This window comes from Acinonyx jubatus, chromosome C1 (genome assembly GCF_027475565.1).
Source record: "Acinonyx jubatus isolate Ajub_Pintada_27869175 chromosome C1, VMU_Ajub_asm_v1.0, whole genome shotgun sequence".
Classification (NCBI taxonomy): Eukaryota; Metazoa; Chordata; class Mammalia; order Carnivora; family Felidae; genus Acinonyx; species Acinonyx jubatus.
The window spans coordinates 40,887,210-40,910,793 of record NC_069381.1 but is presented as its reverse complement, the minus strand read 5'-3'; the positions used below and the strand labels follow the sequence as shown (position 1 = coordinate 40,910,793).

The 23,584-nt window shown below is 37.7% G+C and overlaps 1 protein-coding gene across 6 annotated transcripts in view; it reads right to left on the bottom strand.

Annotated features, from left to right (window-relative positions):
• Positions 1-23,584, bottom strand: part of OSBPL9 (oxysterol binding protein like 9) — a 190,957-nt gene that overhangs the window by 136,081 nt on the left and 31,292 nt on the right. For all 6 annotated transcript variants that reach the window (XM_015070892.3, XM_015070901.3, XM_015070916.3 and 3 more), the window contains exon 2: positions 12,746-12,796. In XM_015070892.3, the coding sequence (XP_014926378.2) occupies positions 12,746-12,796 (51 nt within the window). The remainder of the gene's footprint in view (positions 1-12,745; positions 12,797-23,584) is intronic.

Sequence of the window (23,584 nt, the reverse complement as noted above, 5' to 3'; positions counted from 1 at the left end):
GAACAGACACTTTTCTAAAGAACACATCCAGATGGCAAATAGACACATGAAAAGATACTTAAAATTACTCATCATCAGGGAAATACAAATCAAAACCACAATGAGATACCACCTCACACTGGTCAGAGTAGCTAAAATTAACAACTCAGGAAACAATAGATGTTGGCAAGGATGTGGAGAAAGGGGAACCCTCTTGCAATGTTTGTGGGAATGCAAAATGGTGCAGCCACTCTGGAAAACAGTGTGGAGGTTCCTCAAAATATTAAAAATAGAATTACCCTCTGACCCAGAAATTGCACTACTAGGAATTTATCCAAAGGATCCAAAGGATTCAAAGAGGGACATGTAACTCAATGTTTATAGCAGTGCTATCAACAATAGCCAAATTATGGGAAGAGCCCAAATGTCCGTTAACTGATGAATGGATTAAGAGGATGTGGTGTGTGTGTACACACACACACACATACATACATACAATGGAATACTACTCGGCAATGAAAAAGAATGAAATCTTGCCATTTGCAACAACATGGATAGAACTGGAGGGTATTAAGCTAAGCAAAATAAGTCAGTCAGAGAAAGACAGATATCACATGATTTCACTCATGGAATTTGAGAAACAGGGGAAGGGTAGGAAAAATAAGATAAATGCAGAGAGGTGGGTAAACCGTAAGAGATTCTTTTTTTTTTTTAATTTTTTTCAATATATGAAGTTTATTGTCAAATTGGTTTCCATACAACACCCAGTGCTCATCCCAAAAGGTGCCCTCCTCAACACTCATCACCCACCCTCCTCTCCCTCCCACCCCCCATCAACCCTCTGTTCTCAGTTTTTAAGAGTCTCTTATGCTTTGGCTCTCTCCCACTCTAACCTCCTTTTTTTTTTCTTTTCCTTTCCCCTCCCCCCCACCATGGGTTTCTGTTAAGTTTCTCAGGATCCACATAAGAGTGAAAACATATGGTATCTGTCTTTCTCTGTATGGCTTATTTCACTTAGCATCACACTCTCCAGTTCCATCCACATTGCTACAAAAGGCCATATTTCATTCTTTCTCATTGCCACGTAGTATTCCATTGTGTATATAAACCACAATTTCTTTATCCATTCATCAGTTGATGGACATTTAGGCTCTTTCCATATTTTGGCTATTGTTGAGAGTGTTGCTATAAACATTGGGGTACAAGTGCCCCTATGCATCAGTACTCCTGTGTGCCTTGGGTAAATTCCTAGCAGTGCTATTGCTGGGTCATAGGGTAGGTCTATTTTTAATTTTTTGAGGAACCTCCACACTGTTTTCCAGAGTGGCTGCACCAATTTGCATTCCCACCAACAGTGCAAGAGGGTTCCCGTTTGTAAGAGATTCTTAAATACAGAGAACAAACTGAGGGTTGATGGGGGTGGAGCGTGGGGGGGTGGAGAAAATAGGTGATGGGCATTGAAGAGGGCACTTGTTGGGATGAGCACTGGGTGTTATATATAAGTGATGAATCACTGGATTCTACTCCTGAAGCCAAGACTGCATTGTATATTAACTAACTTGAGAGTAAAATTAAAGGAAGGAAGGAAGGAAGGAAGGAAGGAAGGAAGGAAGGAAGGAAGGAAGGAAGGAAGGAAGGAATCCAGCCTAGTCAATACCTTGATTTCAGCCTTGTGAGACCTTAAGCAGAGAATGCTTCTGAAGTGTCTCATTTACAGAACTGAGATAATAAAGAGGCAATAGTGTGGGGTTTTTTTTTCCTTTTCAGGTAGATGTTTTTTAATTGTGCTGAAACACACATAAAATTTACCATTCAAACATTTTTAAGTGTTTAATTTAATGGCATTAAGTATATTCACACTGTTGTGTGATCATCAATATCCATCTCCAGAACTTTTTCATTTTCCCAATCTATAGCCATGTACCCATTAAACACTAACTTCCCAATTTCCCTTCCCCTCAACCCCTGGAAACTACCACTTTCCATGAATTTGACTACTCTAGTTACCTCAACTAAGTAGAATCATACAGTATTATCTTTTTGTGACTGGCTTATTTCACTTAGTATAATGTCCTCAAGGTTCATCCATGTTGTAGCATGTGTCAGAATTTCCTTCCTTTTTAAGACTAAATAATATTCTATTATACATACACACACACACACACACACACACACACACACCACACTTTGTATATCCATTCATCTACTGAATGAATACCAGGTTGCTTCTGCTTCTAGGCTATTGTGAGTAATGCTGCTATGAATATGGGTGTACAAATACCTGTTTGAGTCTGCTATCAATTTATGTGTGTGTGTGTGTGTGTGTATACACACACACACACACACACATATATATATATCAGTATTATTTTTTTTAAGTTTATTTATTTTTGAGAGAGACAGACAGAGTGTAAGCAGGGAAGGGGCACAGAAAGAGGGAAACACAGAATATGAAGCAGGCTCTAGGCTCCAAGCTGTCAGCACAGAGCCCTAGGTGGGGCTGGAACTCACAAACCATGAGATCATGACCTGAGCTGAAGCTGGACACTTAACCAACTGAGTCACCCAAGCACCCCTAAATCAGTATTATTTTAAGTCAATTCACTATCTTGAAAACTGGGTGAGTAAAAGGAAATAATCAAGCACTTATCCTATTTATTTGATCTGTAGCACTGGGTAAGCAAATACATGAAGAGAACTATCTCCTTGTAAAATTATTTCTAATAAAAATTAAAACAAAATGATGAAATATCACAATTTTGCAATCCCAAAATGAGTTAATGAATCTATGTACTAAGCATCAGTAGCTGTTAATATCAATCATGAGCAAAAACCAGACATTACATATCTCTTGATAAAAGAACATACCACCCCCTAGAGTGTTACCAAAAGGATCAAACCTGAGTCTGATCTAATCTGTGCATCCACTTTCTAATTTGCAGGAAAAACAGAGGGCAAGAGGAGTATGCAGAATTACAGCTGTGTGCAATCAGTAAAATCCACACTATGGAAATCTATAGGTCAAAGGATCTGGATTCTTCAACAGGTAAATTACAAATAAAAGTTATCAAGTTAAAAAGAAGGGCAAGACCAAAGTATAGAATTTAGGAATGTAAATCCAAGAAGTGATTGCTATAATAAAATAGTGGTTACTTTAAGAGACAGGGAGGGGCCTGTAATTTAAATAGGGCACATAAAGAGGCTTCCAGCATACCTGCCAAAATTCTATTTCTTAACCTGGATGGTAGTCACAAGGGTTAGTAATTAAGCTACATTTAAAAGAAAAAAAATAGTCCATTAAATGTAACAATGGGACATTGGTCCAAATTCAGATTGAATTCAACTGAAGAGCTGTCTCAAAACAGCTCTGCCAAAGTCTACTTAGCTATCTCAAGCCAAGAAAGCAGTTAATACCAGACTGAGCAGTGACTAAGGTCAATAACAGTGCTTAGAAAAACAATAAAACCAAGGCAACAAAAGAGAAACCAGTGGAAAGAAAAAAACAGTAAACAGTATAATAAGTTGAATTTTAAAAAACCTTAATGCTATCACATATACATCATCAGCTCAGAACAAGCCTGTCTATCTCATTTCCATCCTGCAAATTCACCATACTTATTTGTATCTCTGCACGAGATTTTCCCATTAGATTTTGTTTTTGGATTCTGATACAAGATGGCAACATAGGAAGATCCTGAACTCACCTCCTCCCACAAACATACTGAGTCTACAGTTATACATGGAATAATTTCCTCTTTCAAAAACCTTAAATGCTGGTTGAGTGACAAACTACACATCCAACAAATGAGATGAAAACCACATCAAAGTGGGTAGGAGAGGCTGGGACAAAATCTTACCATAAACCATACTCCAGGTACTGCATCCCATTACCAGGAGAGAACTCAAAACCTGGAGTTTCTCCTTGAGGAGCAAAGGGTTCAAACCTCACATCAGGCATCCCAACTTTTAAGACATACACTCAAGAGACAAAACATCTTTGAAAATCAACTGGACTTGCATCTGGAGACCCACAAGACTCCAGCAAGCTGGGAAACTGCTCCTAAAAGGCTCAAGTGCTCTGATTCACCCACCCCAAGGCCCAGCTCACAGACAGCTGATCACACCCAAACTTAAAGTGAAGGAAGCTCACCTGCTAATATTAAAGCATCAGCTTAACAGACAGGCATCTAATTTAATACACACATCTAAAAGCCTCTTGGAATATTATCCACAGATAGAAACTGGTGGATGCCATTTTCACACTCTCCTTTTGCTATGCTGGAGAGTATCTCTTGGAAGGGAGCTTTTACATATGTCTAGTGCCCGACTGTGGCAGGCTACTGCGTAGGAGATGCCTCTTGATCTGGAGGCCAGGGGAGCTTGCACTCCTTGTCCCATAGGACTGTAATAATCAGTGTCACCCAGAAAGAAGAGTATACTCATCTGCTGCTCTGATTTTTGCAATTTCTACCAGGGGACCCCTCTATATCACCTTACTTTGGTAACCAGTGGGGTTTACATTTGTGGGTCCCACAGTCTGTAACCAACAGAGAAGAAATTCTTAAATGGTTACCACCCCAAGTACAAGAGGCAACAGACCCAGGAGCTCAGTCTTTCTGTGAAGGAAACTAGCTAAACATCAGGACTACAGCCTGAGGGGCTTTTAATTAAACATGCATCCTGGGACGAACTGTAATCCTTTCCCGAGACCTTGGAGGGTGGCCGCTACCTTCACATTCATCTTCTGCCACACACCAGAGCACCAGTGTCTCCTGGACGGAAGCTTTACACATGTCTGGTACCCTGGTTTTTATGCCTGAAGCCCAGCCAGATTTTCTGGCTACTGCCCAAGGAATGTCCTTTAATTACCTGGCTCTAGTGGCCAGGGTGGGTTGCATTGCTGGGTCCCACAAGATTGTGGTAAAAGAAGAGATGGGTCTTGGTAGGCTACAACTACACAAACAGCAGATTAGGGCACACTCCCCAATCTTTCTGTGAAGGGGACCCCTTTGCTCATCCAGTAGCTTTGGTTTGAGAGGCAGGCTTCACATGTGGCATATATTTAGTGACCTATGGAGCTGTTCTCAAGAAACATAGGCTGTGGACACCATCTTGGCCCTCTTCCTCTGCCTTGCTCTAGTTCGCTGGTATCACCCAAAAAAAGAGCTCATACATGCATCTGCAGCCCCAATTTCTGTGTGACTGACACCCAGGGGATGCCTCCAGATGGCCTGGCTCTGATGGCCAGTAGGGCTTACATTTACAGTCCCAAAGGACTGTATATAATTGCATACTTTTGAGGGGGGATTATTAATTTTTTTAATGTTTATTTATTTTTGAGAGATAGACAAAGCATGAGTCAGGGAGGGGCAGACAGAGAGGGAGACACAGAATCCGAAGCAGGCTCCAGGCTCCGAGCTGTCAGCACAGAGCCCAACATGGGGCTTGAACTCACAAACTGTGAGATCGTGACCTGAGCCAAAGTCAAGCGCTTAACGAACTGAGCCACCCAGGCATCCCTATAATTCCATACATTTAAAAGTTCAGACCTCAGGGTCTGGCTTCCAGTCAGTTTGAATATAGGTGCTGAGATCCTCCCCTTTGGGACACTGACAAGTCTTGGCACATCCTAAACTACTGGGAGCTATTACAAATATAACAAGCTGCTTGGACAAGCATTAAGGTTTGAAAGACAACCAAGAGCTAAGGAAGGGTTGAATGACAAGTTTCACCTCCTACATGAGGCCACTCCTTCAAGACTGGGAGAGGTGTGTGAGAGTCAAGCAAAATGAAAAAAACAGAGTATGTTCCAAATGAAAGACCAAGATAAACCTCAGAAAAAAAAAACCTTGAAACAGAGACAAGTAATATACCTAAGAGTTCAACTTAATAGTCATAAGGATATGGGGAACCTGGGAGGCTTAGTCGGTTAAGCACCTGACTTGAGATCAGGTCATGTTCTCACAGCTCGTGAGTTTGAGCCCCACATCAGGCTCTGTGCTGACAGCTCAGAGCCTGGAGCCTACTTCAGATTCTGTGTCTCCCTCTCTCTGCCCCTCTCCTGCTCACACCGTTTCTCTCTCTCTCTCTCAAAAGTAAACATTAAAAAAAAAATAGTCATAAGGATGCTCACCAAACTGGAGAGAAGAATGGATAAACATAGGGGGAACTTAGAGAAATAGAAAATATGAAAAAGTACAAAATAGAAGTCACAGAACTGAATACACTAATTGAACTGAAAAATACTTGAGGTGTGTTTCAGTGGCCCAGTCGGTTAAGTGTCCAACTCTTGATCTCAGCTCAGGTCTTGATCTCAGGGTCATGAGTTCAAGCCCCACATTGTACTCCATACTAGACATAGAGCCTACTTAAAAAAAAAAAAAACAACAACACTCAAGGGGTTCAACAGCAGATTAGATGAAGCAGAAGAAAACATCAGTCAACTTGAAGACAAAGCAGTGGAACTCACCCAAGCAGAACAGCAAAAGGATGAAAAAAAAGGGAAGACAGTTTAAGGGACATATGAGACATCAAATAAACTAACATTTGCATCACAGGGCTCCCAGAAGAGTGAGAGAAAGGGGCAAGAGTCTTATTTGAAGAAATAGTGGTTAAAAATTTCCCTAACCTGGGGAAAGAAACAGACATACAGGTCCAGGAAGTACAGAGAGTTACCAATAAGATGAACCCAAAGATGTCCATATCAAGACACACTATAACTAAAATGTCAGGGCACCTGGGTGGTTCAGTTGGTTAAGTGTCCAACTCTTGGTTTCAGCTCAGGTCATGATCTCACAGTGTATGGGTTCAAGCCCTGCATCAGACTTCACGCTGCTGAGGTGGAGCCTGCTTGGGATTCTCTCTTCCTCTCTGCCCCTCCCCTGCTTACATGCATGTTCTCTCAGAATAAATAAACTTTTATTTATTTTTAAAAAAATTTTTTTGATATTTATTTATTTTTGAAGGAGAGAGAGAGAGAGTGTGAGTGGGGGAGGGGCAGAGAGAGAGGGAGACACAGAATCTGAAGCAGGCTCCAGGATCTGAGCTGTCAGCACAGAGCCTGACGCAGGGCTCAAACTTACAAGCCGCGAGATCATGGCCTGAGCCAAAGTCGGACGCTCAACTGACTGAGCCACCCAGGCACCCCAGAATAAATAAACTTTTAAAAATAAATTAATAAAATATCAGAAGTTACAAAGAGAATCTTTTTTTTTAATTTTTTTTAATGTTTATTTATTTTTGAGAGAGACAGACAGAGTGCAAGCAGGGGGAGGGGCAGAGAGAGAGGGAAACACAGAATCTGAGGCAGACTCCAGGCTCTTGAGCTGTCAGCACAGAGCCCAATGTGGGGCTCCAACTCACAAACCACGAGATCATGACATGACCCAAAGTCAGACACAACCAACTGAGCCACCCAGGCACGCCAAAGAGAGACTCTTAAAAAGAGACTTGTGATATACAAGAGAACTCATGTAAGAGTTTTTAGCAAAAACTTCATAGGTCAGAAGGGAGTGAATGTTATATTCAAAGTGCTGAAAGAAAAAACTTCCAATCAAGAATACTGTACTCAGCCAAGTTATCATTCAAAAGTTCAGAAGAAAGAGAATTTTCCAGGCAAGTACATGATAAAGGAGTTCGTCACCATTAAACTGGCCTTTTACAATGAGAAAGAATGAAATACGGCCTTTTGTAGCAATGTGGATGGAACTGGAGAGTGCTTTGCTAAGTGAAATAAGTCATACAGAGAAAGACCGATACCATTTTCACTCTTATGTGGAGCCTGAGAAACTTAACAGAAGACCATGGGGGAGGGGAAGGGGAAAAAAAAGAAAGAGAGGGAGGGAGCCAAACCATAAGAGACTCTTAAAAACTGAGAATAAACTGAGGGTTGATGGGGGGTGGGAGGGAGGGGAAAGTGGGTGATGACCATTGAGGAGGGCACCTGTTGGGATGAGCACTGGATGTTATATAGAAACCAATTTGACAATAAATTTCATATTTAAATAAATAAACAAATAAATAAATAAACTGGCCTTTTAATTAATGTTAAAGTGACATCTTTAAGCTGAAAAGAAAAGGCACCATCTAATAACAAGAAAACATATGGAAGTAAAAAACTCACTAGTAAGGCTAATATATAGTAAAAGTGAGAGATTAACCATTTATAAAGCTAGTATAAAGGTTAAAAGACAAAAATAGTAAAACCAACTATAACTGCAATAATTAGTTAAGGGATACACAAAATAAAACGATGTAAAGTATGACATCAAAAACATAAAACATGGTGGAAGGGTAACAAAAATGTAGAGTTTTTATAAGTTGTTATTGACTTAAAATATGCTGTTATATATAAAGACTGTTATTTGTGAACCCCATGGCCAACTGCAAAGCAAAAACCTATAATGAAAAAGTAATCTAAACATAATACTAAAGAAAGACATGAAACCACAAGGGTAGAGAGCAACAGAAAAGAACAGAGAGAAACGACAAAAATAACCAGAAAACAAATAACAAAATGGCTATAAATACATACTTATCAATGATTACTTTAAATGTAAATGAACTAAATTCCCAATCAAAAGACAAAGAGTGGCAGAATGGGCTAAAACACACACACACACAAAAACAACAACTAGACTCCTTTATATGTCACCTGAAAGAGAGTCACTTCAGATCAAAGGACACATGCAGACTGAAATTGAAGGGACAGAAAAAGATATTCTGTACAAATGAAAATCAAAAGAAAACTTGTTTAGCTATCCTTATATCAGACAAAATAGACTTTGAAACAAAGACTGTAATAAAAGACAAAGAAAGGTATTACATAATGATAAATGGGTCAATCCAAAATAGGATATAACATTTGTAAATATTTTTGCACCCAACATAGGAGAACCAAAATATATAAAACAAATATTAACAAACCTAAAGGAAGAAATTGATAACAATACAATAATAGTAGGGGACTTCAATATATTTTCATTAATGGATAGATCAACCAGACAGAAAATCAATACAGAAACACTGGCCTTAAAAGACACATTTGGCCAAATGGACTTAATAGATAAATAACAGAACGTTCCATTCAAAAGCAGCAAAATACACATTCTCCTTAAGTGCACATGCAACATTCTCCAGGATAGATCCCATTAGGCCACAAAACAAGTCTCAATACATTTAAGAAGACTGACATCATATAAAGCACCTTCTCTGAACACAATCATATGAAACTAGAAATCAACTTGCAACATTGTGATTTATGAGAAATATATTTTGGTCTTCTGTATAACCAAATACATATTTCTCATAAATCACAATGTTGCAAGTGATTTATAAGAAATTTATAAGAAATATATATTTGGTTATTCAGAAGACCAAAATATATTTCTCATATATATTTATCTTCTTCTATAGTTTCTGACTTACAGCTCCCAAAACCTTTGGATTTTCCTAGGTATTGAGAGTGTGCAGTGTCTTTTGTTAACAAGGCAAATTTTAGAACCCACATAAGGATGCGGGCTTGTTGGCAGGAGGACCAATCATGTTATTAAACAGTTGGAACTTGTAGTCGGCCCCACCTCCAACCATGGAGAGGAGAGAGGTTGGAGGCTGAATCAGCCAATGGCCAAAGACTTAGTCAATCATGACTATGCACTGAAGCTTCCATAAAAACCCAAAAGGACTGGGTTCAGAGAGCTTCCAGGTTAGTGAACACATGGAGATGGGGGGCAGTGGCATGCCTGAAGAGGGCATGGAAGCCCCATACCCTTTATCCTTACCTTGTCTTATATCTCTTTATCTGGCTGCTGATTCATATCCTTTAGTAAACTGGTAAACATGTTTCCCTGAGTTCTGAGTTGCTCTAGAAAATTAATCTTAAATTAATTAAGGAGGAGGCTGTTGGAACCTCCAATCTGTAGCTGGTCCATCAAAACACAGGTAATAGCCTGGGGCTTGCAATTAGTATTTGAAGTAAAGGGTGGAGGGCGGGCTTGCAGAACTGAACCCTTAACCTGTGAGCATTTTTCAGACACATCAATCAATGGAACAGAATAGAGAGCCCAGAAATAAACCCACACATCTATGGTCAGTTAATTTATGACAAAGGAGCCAAGAACATACAATGAGAAAAGAGAAGTCTCTTTAATAAATGGTGCTGGGAAAACTGGACAAAGAAACGCAGAAGAATGAAAGTGGACCATTTTCTTATACTGCACACAAAAATTAACTCAAATTGATTAAAGACTTGAACATAAGACCTGAAACCATAAAACTTGAAGAAAACATAAGTGGTAAGCTCCTTGACATTGTTCTGACTCCAAAAGCAAAGGCAACAAGAGCAAAAATAAACAAGTGGGATGACATCAAACTAAAATTCTGCCTTGCAAAGGAAATCATCAACAAAATGAGAATGCAACTTATTAAACGGGAAAAAATATTTGCAAGTCACCTACCAATAAGAGGTTAAAATCCACAATGTATAAAGAACTCATACACTCAATAGCAAAAAACCCAAACAACCCAATTTAAAAATGGGCAGAGGATGTGCCCATTTAGACACATTATTCCAAAGAAGACATAGGTGGCCAACAGGCACATGAGAAGATGTTCAACATCACTGATTATCAGGGAAATACAAATAAAAAACATGAGATAGCACCTCATACCTATTAAAACGACTTATCAAAAATTCAAGAAATAACAAGTGTTGTAGAGAACATGGAGAAAAGGAAACCTTGTACACTGTTAGTGGGGATGTAAATTGGTACAGCCACTGTGGAAAACAGTACAGTGGTTCCTCAAAAAATTAAATAGAACTATCATATATATGATCCAGGTATTCAACTTCTGGGTATTTATTCAAAGAAAGCAAATGAACAAATAAAACAAAACTCATGGCTACAGAGAACAGGTCATCAGAGGGGAAGAGGGTTGGAAGGTACAAAATGGGTGAAGGAAGTCAACTGCATGGTCATAGATGGTAACAAGATTACTGTAATCATTTTGTAGTGTATACAAATATCAAATTATTATATTGTATACCTGAAAGTAATATAATGCTATAAACCAATTTTACCTCAATAAGAAAGAAAATGAAGGGAAATTTCATAATTGTTTTTATGAAGCAACTAAAAAAAAGGGGGGACAAGAAATAATAAGTGTTGGTGAAGATGTGGAGAAAACATAACTCTCATGTAATGTTGGTAGAAATGTCAATTGGTGCAGCCGCTACAGAAAAAAAGTATGAGGTTCCTCCAAAATTAATGAGAACTACCATATGACCCAGCAATTATACTTCTATGTATTTATCTGAAGACCATGAAAACACTAATTTAAAAAGATATATGCACCCCATGTTCACAGCAGCATTATATATAACAGCAAAGATATGAAAATTACTTAAGTATCCACTGGTGGATGAATAAAGAAATTGTGTTATATATATTTCTTTATATATCTGTATGTGTATACACACACACACACACACACACACACACACACACACACACACACACACACTGGAGCATTATTCAACCATAAAAATGAATGAAATCCAGTCATTTGCAACATGAAGTGACCATGAAGCTGTTATGACACGTGAAACAAGTCAAAGAAAAACAAATACTGTCTGATCTCTCTTACATGTAGAATCCTAAAACAACAACAACAACAACAAACCACACACCAAGTTCACAGATACAACGAACAGACTGGTAGTTGCCAGAAGCTGGGGGTGGAGTAGGAGAAAAGTTCACTGTTTTTGTTTTTCTTTAGTTTCAATAAATTGAAGGGAAAAAAAAGAATTTGGTTTCTTTAGTTATTTCCCATTTCTGCCAATTAGCTACTGCTAATAAAGACAACAATATGTTTACCAAATATATTCACATCTTCAAAAGTAAACATGCAGAAAAAAGATGGCAGAGAGAAAGCAACAGGAGTCTGAGGAAGAAAAGACTACTAGAAGCTGATTTACCCAGTTATGATAAAGGTAGGCTCATCTTTAGATGTAATGGAGTACTAGAAATTATATCCCCAATCAAGTACTCTTTCTTGCCTTTAGCAATTTGGATAATGATGGAAACTCCAGTAAGGTAGCCACTAGCCATATGGGGTTACTGGGCACCTGATATGCAACTAGTCTGAACTGAGATATGCCATATGTGTAAAGGACACACTAGATTTTGAGGACTTAATATGAAAAAAAAATGTAAAACATCTCATTAATAATTTTTATTGATTACATGTTGAAATAATAACATTCTGGATATACTGGCCCAAACAAAATATATTATTAAAATTAACTTCACCTATTTGTTTTTCCTTTTTAGATGTGGCTACAACAAAATTTTAAGTTATATATATGGCTCACATTATATTTCTACTGGATGTCACTGCTACTTAGACCCTTATTAAATAGTGTTGAATAGGAAAAAAAAAAAAGCAACTATAAGTGGGGATTTTCAGAGTTATTTCTACTCTTTGCTCTACTACCAATACTACAATTCATTTAATTTCTTGTCTCTGACTATAAAAATAGAGGTTAAAGAAAAAAAAATCAGTTGCTGCATTAGTCATGAATACAACATTAAATCAATGACCAAAAAACTGAGTTCTACTCCTGGTTCTGGCACTCATTTTTTTCTCTCTGAGCTTTAGTTGCCAGTCCCAACAATTAGTGAGAAAACTAAACTAAATTTAACTTCCATGATCCATCAAATTTTTTTTTTCATCAAAATTGGTTTCCATAAAATGAAAACATACTCACTCTGAGTCTCACACATCCTCTGCGAGAGCCTCTCATCATTTTGTCCTTGGACTAAAAGAAAAACAAAAACATCCAATGAATAAAAGATTAATAGACTGTTTATAGAATCATCTGGGGATAAAGAGAAAAAAAAATTATAGTAGTAATATCCCTCCCTTCTCCCTATCCCCCTGCAACCCCCAAAATCATTAAGGATAGGAATTAGTTTCAAATGAATATATTTTAAAGAGGTAGTGAGGATGCTGGTGCACCATTGGTAGAAATGTAAACTGATGCACCCACTATAGAAAACAGTATTGGAGGTTCCTCAAAAAACTAAAAATACAAATACCATACGATCCAGTAATCCCACTTCTGGGTATTTATCCAAAGAAAACAAAAACACTAATTTGAAAGATACATGCACCCCTATGTTTACAGCATTATGTACAACTCCCAAGAAATTGAAGCAGCCTAAGTATATATCAATAGATGAATAGGTAAAGAAGATATAGTGTGTGTGTGTGTGTGTGTGTGTGCGTGTATGTGCGTACACACACACACACACACACACGCACACACAATGGCATATTACTCAGTCATAACAAAGAATGAAATCTTGCCATTTGTGACAACATGGGTTGGCCTATGGGGTATTATGCTAAGTGAAATAAGTCAGACAGAGAAAGATAAATACCATACAACTTCATCTATATGTAAAATATAAAAAAACACAAACAGAAACAGACTCATAAATACAGAGAACTAGTGGTTGCCACAGGGGAAGAGGTAGGGGGATGGGCAAAATAGGTGAAAAGGATTAAGAGGTATAAACTTCCAGTTATAAAGTAAATCATGGGGATGAAAAGCACAGCACAGAGAACATAGTCAGTAATGTCATAATAACTTTGTATGGTGACAGATGGTAACTATACTTGTGGTAAGCAGTGAGTAATGTATATAAATGTTGAATCACTATGTTGTACACCTGAAACTAATATAATATTGAATGCCAACTATAAAAAAATAAAATGAAAACCTTTTATAGTCTATACAAATAAACCTAACCATAGAACTTTATGTGTGCCTTTAATGTAGCACATATTACACTATAATTTTCATTCCTCCTCATGCCCCTTGACTCTCACTCAGTGTTTCTCATATTTTATGAGTTTGAAAAACACCTAGAAGGCTAAGAATCACCCAAAGGTTTAAGATTCACTCCCAGATGATAACTCAGGAAGACAGAGGACCACATTTTTAGAAACATTGCTTTATCTCTTTTCAATTCCCCAAATGATTCACATTTGGGCATATCTCAGATTTGCCTCTGAGATATCTCATCCAGTGTTCCTCAGTTTGGAATATACTTGACCCTGATTTTCTGCCTTTCGGTCACTCATCAAGCACTTTTCCTTACCTCTGATTTGGATTCCTATCCTGGTTCTCAGAGTCTCCCGTATATTCCCCTGTCATCGCATGCACCCTGTGCTATAATGGCTAGTTTACTTGTCTAAGTCACCCACAAGACTGCATATTCCTTAGACAGTAGGAATTGTATCTGATTTATGCTCCAGAACAGTGTCTGGCACACATTAGATGCTCAAAAAATATTTACTAATGAAATACTGCTTACCTTTTAAGTCTCCCTTACTAGACTGAGCTGAGCAAAGGCTATATTCTGCATAATAAGCCTTGTGTTGATATTCAGTAAATATTCCTAAAATTAAATTCAGTCATGCACAATAAAGTGAAACCTCAAATAATCAAAGTTTTAAGAAGATTTAACACCTCCACAACTGAAATTTTTCTGTACTCCCCTATGCGAGAGAGAAGTAAAACAAGACAATATCATAAAATTATGTTTTAAAGAAAACTGTTCCACTTTAAGCCACAGATGCCCCACATCCAATGTACTGAGCCACAGGCAAACTTCCAGCTATAAGATGACTATACAGGATTTAACATACAACATGGTTACTATAGTTAACAATATTATATTGCATACTTAAAAGTTACTAATAAAGCAGATCTTAAAAGTCCTCACCCCCCCCCACACACACAAAGGTTAACTATGTGAGGTGATAGATTATGTTAACTAACCTTACTGTAGTTATCATTTTGCAATATATACATATATCAAATCATCACACTGTACACCTTAAACTTATACAATATTATAATCAATTATACCTCAATAAAGCTGGAAAAAATAAATATTTCTTGGGGATATCTGCATGTCTGTACATAAAGATCTGCTTTATCCCTTTCATTGCCTACAGTACTTTCTATGAACATAGCCTATTTTTTCATTGATTCTAAACTTATGAATGTAACAATATCACAATGATAAATCAAAGTTGACTCTCTTCAAAAAAAAAAGTACTGAGCCATAGGAATTCACGTTCAAAAATGATTATTAAAGTATAGAAGACAGTCTTCTTTTATTCTACTTAAAATACAAGAAAGACTCATATATTTTATTAAAAAAATTCAATACCAGGCACAGGTGTAAGAGTTCTTTGCTAATAATACAGTTAGCAAAAACACAGTTAACAAAAACATTCCCTAAACAAAAACCTTTACCATACCCTAGACTTATTTTCAAAAGTGTCAAGACAAACACAAAAATAATAATTAGGTTTGAAAATACTCAGTGAGAAATAGAATACAACTCAAGGTAAGAACCAACACATTCATCCTCAATTACTCTCCCACTTTAAAAAATATAATTATAGTAAACAGGAAAAGAGTAAGACAGGCCCCAATGATGGTATCACTGTTAGGGTTATGAATTAGTAAACATTGAAAGAAATAAGTGAAAATAATTAAAACAAATGTAACTAGAAACAATCAGACAAATCCAGAATGTGAAACATCCTACAAAATAATTGGCCTAGACTCTTTAAAAATGTCCAAAAAAAGGGGAACCTGGGTGTCTCAGCTGGTTAAGCGTCTAACTTTGGCTGAGGTCATGATCTCACAGTTTGTGGGTTTGAGCCCCACATCATCATCTCTGTTGTCAGCACAGAGCCTGCTTCGGATCCTCTGTCCCCTCTCTCTGCCCCTCCTTCCTTCCCTCCCTCCTTTCCTCTCTCTCCCTCTCTCAAAAATGAACATTAAAAATAAATAAAAACTTAAAATGCCCCCCCAAAAAAAAGACTAGCATGTAAATAATTGCAATACAATAAAAAATAAATTACATGAATACAGGCACAAAGTGATGTGAGCTACAGAAGGCTCCCTGCCATGAAAAAAGATTAGGGAAGGCAATACTGAAGGTTTCAGGTTTCAATCTGGGACTTAAAAAAAAAAAAAAAAAGATTCTAATAAAAAGAGAGGAGAGATAGGAAGAAAAGGGCATTCCAATCCAAGGAAACAACACCAGCAAAGGCACAGTTACAGAAAACTCTACACACAAACTATTCATAAGAGAGTAGACTTATAGACCCAAGCACAGAGTGCAGAGGAATGGGGAAAAAGACAAGACTGAAAAAGAGATATTCCCCAATATCCATCCATTCTCCTCTTCTTCCTTTCAGTAATAAAACCTTCCACCCCAAGTTTTAACTGAACACATGGCTTTCCTGTTGGATATTACACTTCCAGCCTCCCTTTCAGGTAGATACAGGCTATTTATCTATATAATGTCCAGTGGGCTATGAATGGAAGCAATGTCTGTAACACATAATGCCTTTATTTTTACGTGTGAGAGAAAAAGCAAGCATTAGTGGGTTAGGGGCAGAAGGAGAGAGAATACCAAGTAAGCTCCATGGCCAGTGCAGAGCCCCATGGGAAGCTCGATCTTAGGACAGTGACCTGAGGTGAAGTAAGAGTCAGATGCTTAGGGGCGCCTGGGTGGCTCAGTCGGTTGAACGTCCGACTTTGGCTCAGGTCATGATCTCATGGCTCATGAGTTCGAGCCCCATGTCAGGCTCTGTGCTGACAGCTCAGAGCCCGGAGCCCAGAGCCTGCTTCTGCTTCTGTCTCCCTCTTTCTCTGCCTCTCCTCCACTCAACACTCTGTCTCTCTCTCTCTCAAAAATAAATAAGCATTAAAAAAAAAAAAGAAAGAAAGAAAGAGTCAGACGCTTAACCAATTGAGCCAGCCAGGCGCCCCTACATTGTGCTTTTAAAAGAAAACTGCTTACAGGGCTCCTGGCTGGCTCAGTCAGAATAGCATGTGACTCTTGATCTTGGGGTCATGAGTTTGAGCTCATGTTGGGTGTAGAGGTTACTAAAAAAAAATAAATAAACTTTAAAAAGAAAGAAAGAAAGAAAGAAATGCTTAAAAACCCATTTTTCTCAAGCACACACGGAACATTCTCCAGGAAAGACCACATGGTAGGCCATAAAACAAGCCTCAATAAATTTAAAAGGATGGAAACAATACAAAGCATGTTCTTTGATCATGATGTGTTAAAAGCAGAGCTCAATAACATTGGGAAATTCACAACTATGTGGAAATTAAATGATACTCTTCTAAATAATGAATGGGTCAAAGAAAAAAATCAGAAGGGAAATTAGAAAATATTTGCGATGTGAAAATGAAAACAACATACCAATACTTATAGGAGATAGTGAAAGCAGTTCTTAGTGAGAAATTTATAACTGTAAAAGTCTACATTAAAAAAGAAAGATCTGAAATCAAGAACCTAACTTTTTACCTTAAGTAATAACACAAAGTAGAGCAAATAAATCTAAAGCAAGCAGAAGAAAGGAAATAATAAAGGTCACAGCAGAAATAAATGAAATTAGAAAATAGAAAAACCACAGAGAAAAATCAATGAAACCATACACTGGTTCCTTGAAAAGATCAACAAAATGGGACAATTTAGCTTTACTAACCAAGAAAAAAAGAGGATTAACATTACTAAAATCAGGAATAAAAGAGGAGACATTACTAACAACCTTACAGAAACAAAAAGGAGTCTGACTAAAGAAGACAAAAAAATCTGAATAGACCTATATAACAAGAGATTGAACTAGTAATCAAAACACTTATCACAAAGAAAAGCCTTGGCCCCAGGTGGCTTCACTGAAAAATTCTATCAAATGTTTAAGGAACTAACAACCTTTCATACCCTTCCAAAATCTCAGAATGAACACTTTCCAACTTTTTCTATGAGTCTAGTGTTATTCTGATACCAAAACCAGACAAAGCTGTCACAAAAAAAGACCAACACCTACTGTGAATAAAGATGCAAAAATCCTTAGCCAAAATACTAGCAAACGAATCCCAGCAACATGCAAAAAGGATTATACAGCAAAACTATTATGGTCTAAATTTGTGTCTCCACCCTTCAAATTCATATGTTGAAATCCTAACCCTCATGATGATGGTATCAGGAAGTAGAACCTTTGGAATAGCCCTCATGAATGGGATTAGTGCCCTTATTTAAAAAAAAAAAAAAGCCTAGAAGAGCTCCCTTGACCTTCCACAATGTGAGGTTACAGTGAAAAACAATGGTCATCTAAGAAGCAGGTCCTCATCAGACACTGAATCTACCACTGCCTTGATCTTGGACTTCCCAGCCTCCAGAACTGTGAGAAAAAATTTCTGTTGTTTATAATCTAACCAGTCCATGGTATTTTTGTTGTAGCAACCCAAACATACTAAGACAGTGACCAAGTGGGATTCATTCCAGGAATGCAAGGTTGGGTCAACATATAAAAATCATAATATGCTGTATTAATAAAATAAAGAACAAAAGTCACATGATCATCTCAAAAACAGGAAAAGCACTTGCCAAAATCCAACATTCTTTCATGATAAAACCACTCAACACTCTAGGAATGGAAAGTTACTTCTTCAACCTCATAAAGGGCATCTATGAAAACCCACAGCTAATGTAATAATTACCAGTAATGGACTAAAAGCTTTACACCTAAGAACAGGAACAAGACAAGGATGTCCTCTCTCATCACTTCTATTCAACACTGTACTGCAGGTTCTAGCTGGGAAAATTAGATAAGAAAAAGAAATAAAAGACATCCAGATTGGTAAGGAAGAAATAAAACTATTGGAAGGTGACAGAACCTATATACAGAAAATCCTAAGAAATCCACCAAAAAACTATTGGAGATAATAAATGAGTTCAAATTTTCAGACCACAAGACCAATATATAAAAACCAATTGTGTTTCTATACTCTTGGAACAAAATATCTAAAAATGAAAAACAAACAAACAAACAAACAATTCCAGGTGTGCCTGGGTGGCTCAGTAGGTTAAGCATCTGACTTCAGCTCAGTTCATGATCTCACAGTTTGTGAGTTTGAGTCCCTGCACCAGGCTTTTCGCTGACAGAGCAGAGCCTGCCTTGGATCCTCTGTCTCCCTCTCTCTCTGCCCCTCTTCCACTCATATGCTCTCTCTCTCTCTCTCTCTCAAAAAATAAACATTTTAAAAATCCATTTATAATATCAAAAAGAATTAAAATACTTAGTAACAAATTTAATTTTTAGAAATACAAGGCTTACAAACTACAGAAAGAAACTACAAAGTATTGTTGAAAGAAATTAAAGACCTAAATAAATGGAAAGACATCTCATGTTCACGGAATGGAAGACTTAAAATTGTTACAATGGCAATACTCCCCAGATTGACAGATTTCACATAATCCCTTATCAAAATCCCAGCTGTCTTTTTTGCAGAAATTGATAAACTGATCCCAGAATGGTCAAAACAATCTTCAACAGAACAACAACAAAGTTGGAGAACTCATACTTCTCAATCTCAGAACAATAAAAAACTAGAGTAACAAAGACAGTAATTAGAACAATGAAATAGAATTGAAAGTGTAGAAATAAACTCACACAGCTATGGTCAACTGATTTTTGACAAGGATGCCAAGATCATCTAATGGGGGAAAGAATAATTTTTCTAACAAAGAATACTGAGACAAATGGATATACCCCTATGCAAAAGAATAAAGATGGACCCCTACCCTATACCATATAAAACCATTATACTTATTAATAATAAGCTAAAACTATGAAACTTTTAGAAGAAAACATAGGTATAATTCTTTGTGACCTTGGATTACACAATGGTTTCTTAGTTATGACACCAAAGACACAAGCAACAAAAGAAAAACAAATTGAACATCAAACTTAAAAATAACACTTATGCGGGGTGCCTGGGTGGCTCAGTCGGTTAAGCGTCTGACTTTGGCTCAGGTCATGATCTCACAGTTTGTGAGTTCGAGCCCCGCCTTGGGCTCTGTGCTGACAGCTCAAAGCCTGAAGCCTGCTTTGGATTCTGTGTCTCCCTCTCTCTCTCTGCCCCTCCTCTGCTCACATTCTGTCTCTCTCTCTCTCTCTCTCTCTCTCTCTCAAAAATAAACATTAAACAAAAATTAAAAATAAAAACACTCATGCTTTTCAAAGGACACTATCAAGAAAGTGAAAAAAACAAACCACAAAGTGGAAGAAAATATTTACAAATCATACATCTGGTAAGGAACTATTATCTAGAATATATAAAAAACTTAAAATTCAACAATAAAGATAACCCAACTTAAAAATGAGTAAAGGGGGCGGCACCTGGGTGGCTCAGTCGGTAAAGCATCCAACTTCAGCTCAGGTTGTGATCTTGCAGTTTGTGAGTTCGAGCCCTATGAGGGGCTCTGTACTGACAGCTCAGAGCCTGGAATCCGCTTCAGATTCTATATCTCCTCCTCTCTCTGTCCCTCCCATGCTCATGCTCTCTCAATAATAAATAAACGTTAAAAAAAATGTATTTTTTTTTAAATGAGTAAAAGATTTGGATACTTCTCCTAAGAAAACCAAATTAACAAAATAATCTCAGCTGGTGATAAGCTAAGAAAATAAGGCAGGGTAATAATCAGAAAGCTGTTGTGGGAAAGTGGGGTTCTACTTTAACGCGGATTGTTTGGGAAGACTGTTAGAGGGTTCATATCTACACTGAGATTTGAATGAGAAAAGCCATTCAAGTGAAGAATCTGGGGGGAAAGTTTCAGGCAGAAGGAAGAGCAGGAAAGGATTCATTAGTAGGCTTGCTCTCCCATTCTCAGCAAGGGCTATTTCAAATTGTCTCCATTCTCCCACCACACACTCTCCCTCAGCACATTTCCACTTGGCTTTCTCACAGGCATTTCAAACCCAACATGTCTGAAACCAACATTTTCTTTCTCAAATCCTATCTTTCATCCATCCAAAGTCCACCGCCCTACTTCTGTCCCCTAAAAATCTCTCAAATGCTTCTGTTTAATATCATCTCCACTGTAACCACCCTAATTGAGACCTCCATAATCCGTCCCCTATGTTGTATCACCTTCTAACTCCTCTCTCTTTATCTACTCTTCCTCTGCTCTAATCTTTCTCCATACAGTAGCCAGAGGAATCTTTTCAAAATATAAATCTGAGCAGGTCACTACCTTGATTAAAACCAAAATAAACAAGAGGCACCTGGGTGGCTCAGTCGGTTAAGCCTCTGACTCTTGATTTTGGGTCAGGTCATGGTCTCATAGTTCCTGGGCTCAAGCCCCACATTGGGCTCCATGCTGACAGTGTGGAGTCTGCTTGGAATTCTCTCTCACCTTCTTTCTCTGGCCCTCCCCAACTCACTGTGCTTGCTCACTCTCTCTCTCTCTCTCTCTCTCTCTCAAGATAAATAATAAATAAACTTAAAAAAATAAAATAAATAAGAAAAAAAATATTTCAAGGCTCTACACTGCTCTTAAGATAAAATCCAAATTTCGTAACTTATCCTCCTACAGAGACTGTTTGCCCTGGCCCCAGCCTACCTCTAAAGTCTCCATCATTCCTGCACCCCAGCCACACTGACCTTTCATTACCTGAACGAGCCAAGTGCCTTCCTGCCTTAGGACTTTTATATAGATTGTTCCCATTGCCTAAAGCACTTTCACTGATCTAGTTTCACTTCATTAACTGGATAATTCCTATTCATCCCTCAGTTCCCTAAGAAGGCAACCTTTACCTGAAGCCCTAGACTAGATTACATAATATTCTCACATAATATTCTTATTTTCCTTCATAGTACTGTGGAGAAAAAACTTCCCTGGATTTCTCAGTGTCACTGTAAAAAGCCCAAGAGTTCGCCAACATTTCCACCTGCCTTATGAATTAGATTTGTTGTTTTCCCCATCTGAAAGAATAATAAAACTTCTTCTATTTCCCATAGACAGTTAAAAGGTCAAAGCCTGGAGTAGGTCCCTAGGCTAAGCCCCCAAGGCACCAGGAAGAGGGTACCAAGTATCTCCCTAGGTATTTACATGAAAGAAGGAAAGAAAGAAAGAAAGAAAGAAAGAAAGAAAGAAAGAAAGAAAGGAAGGAAGGGAGGGAGGGAGGGAGGGAGGGAGGGAGGGAGGGAGGGAGGGAGGGAGGAAGGAAGGAAGGAAGGAAGGAAGGAAGGAAGGAAGGAAGAAAGAAAGAAAGAAAGAAAGAAAGAAAGAAAGAAAGAAAGAAAGAAAATGAAGCCTCAGAACTGAAAAAGGTCTCTAGTCTGTAAAAACAGAGACCCATAGGGCTATCTGACTCCAGGAAAGATTTTACTTGTATACCAAGTTAGATATACAAGTAAAGGGCTGAAGTTAGGATTTAGGCTTCTTACCTTTCGAAGGCAATCTTTTCAGGAGGGCAGAGGGACAGTTGCCTCTTTACCCTTCAAAAGTAGAGAAAACTCATTTTTCCTCATCTCTCACATACATCTACTTGGCTATATAAATATCAGTTGTAGGACAACTGATGTGGCTCTTATGACACTGCCCTAGGGGTAAGGGCTTGGACTAGGGCAGAAGGAAGCCAATACTCGTATGCTTATGAAATCTGTCTCTCACCCAGAATACCTCATGTGTGTGCAATCAGGATAAAATTAATAAAAAGGAAAATTAAAAATATACCAAATATGTAAATAATAATTTACTGAAATTACTTATTTGAAGTTCATCATCCCTGTTAGCCTATAAATTCTAAGAGAATAATCTAATAATACAGTAAAGATTCAAAAACATTTGTTGAATGATAGGAAGGCTGTACAAACATGCAGACAGCCATTTTAAGTTTCAATAAATAAAGCCTGTAACCATATATATTATGTCTTAACAGCAAGTAATCTGAAGCTTCTATTACTATTTTGGTTACATTGTTGAGCAAACTAAAATAAAGCTGTTAAATTAGCTGCCGTAGTACAAATTAAATTTCACAGCTTTTAGTCTGTTACTAAGTCTGTTAAGCCTGTCTCAAAGGAAAAGAACCTCTGTCCTTTATGCTACCATCTTCATATCTGCTTGACACTTAGATATTTATCTTGGCATTGACTGCTGCTCCCAGGAAGTCAAGGAACAGAGCCTAACCCCCACCTGTTTTGATAACAAAACAGTCAGGGATATATAATCAGCACATTCATAATAAACCCCTGCTAAGAGGAAATCTAGGCTGTGGTTAAGCAACCAAAAGAAGCTAACTGCAGAATAAAGGACCTTGTAGAGAAAATTACTAAATTAACAAAACCAGAAACAGTTCTCCTTTTCTCACAGAAGTAAGTTTCTTAAAGGGTCACATAGGTGTATCAGAAAGAATTTACACTGCCAAAATTAAATGCACAAACTATTTCAGAATATAACTTGTTTAGGTAGGCTCACTTAATGAGAGGGACACCTGTATCCACAGAGATACTTATCATCTCTTTCACTCCAAACCCACTAACAACCACCACTACTCACCCCCCCACACACTCTCCCAATGACCACTTTAGGGAAAATGACAAAAGCCCAGCAGACTAATGAAAAATACATATTATGTTATCTTCCTCCTAGTTAAAAACAAATGGACTTCACTTTACATATAAATCACACTATGTGATTATAATTTCAGCAGT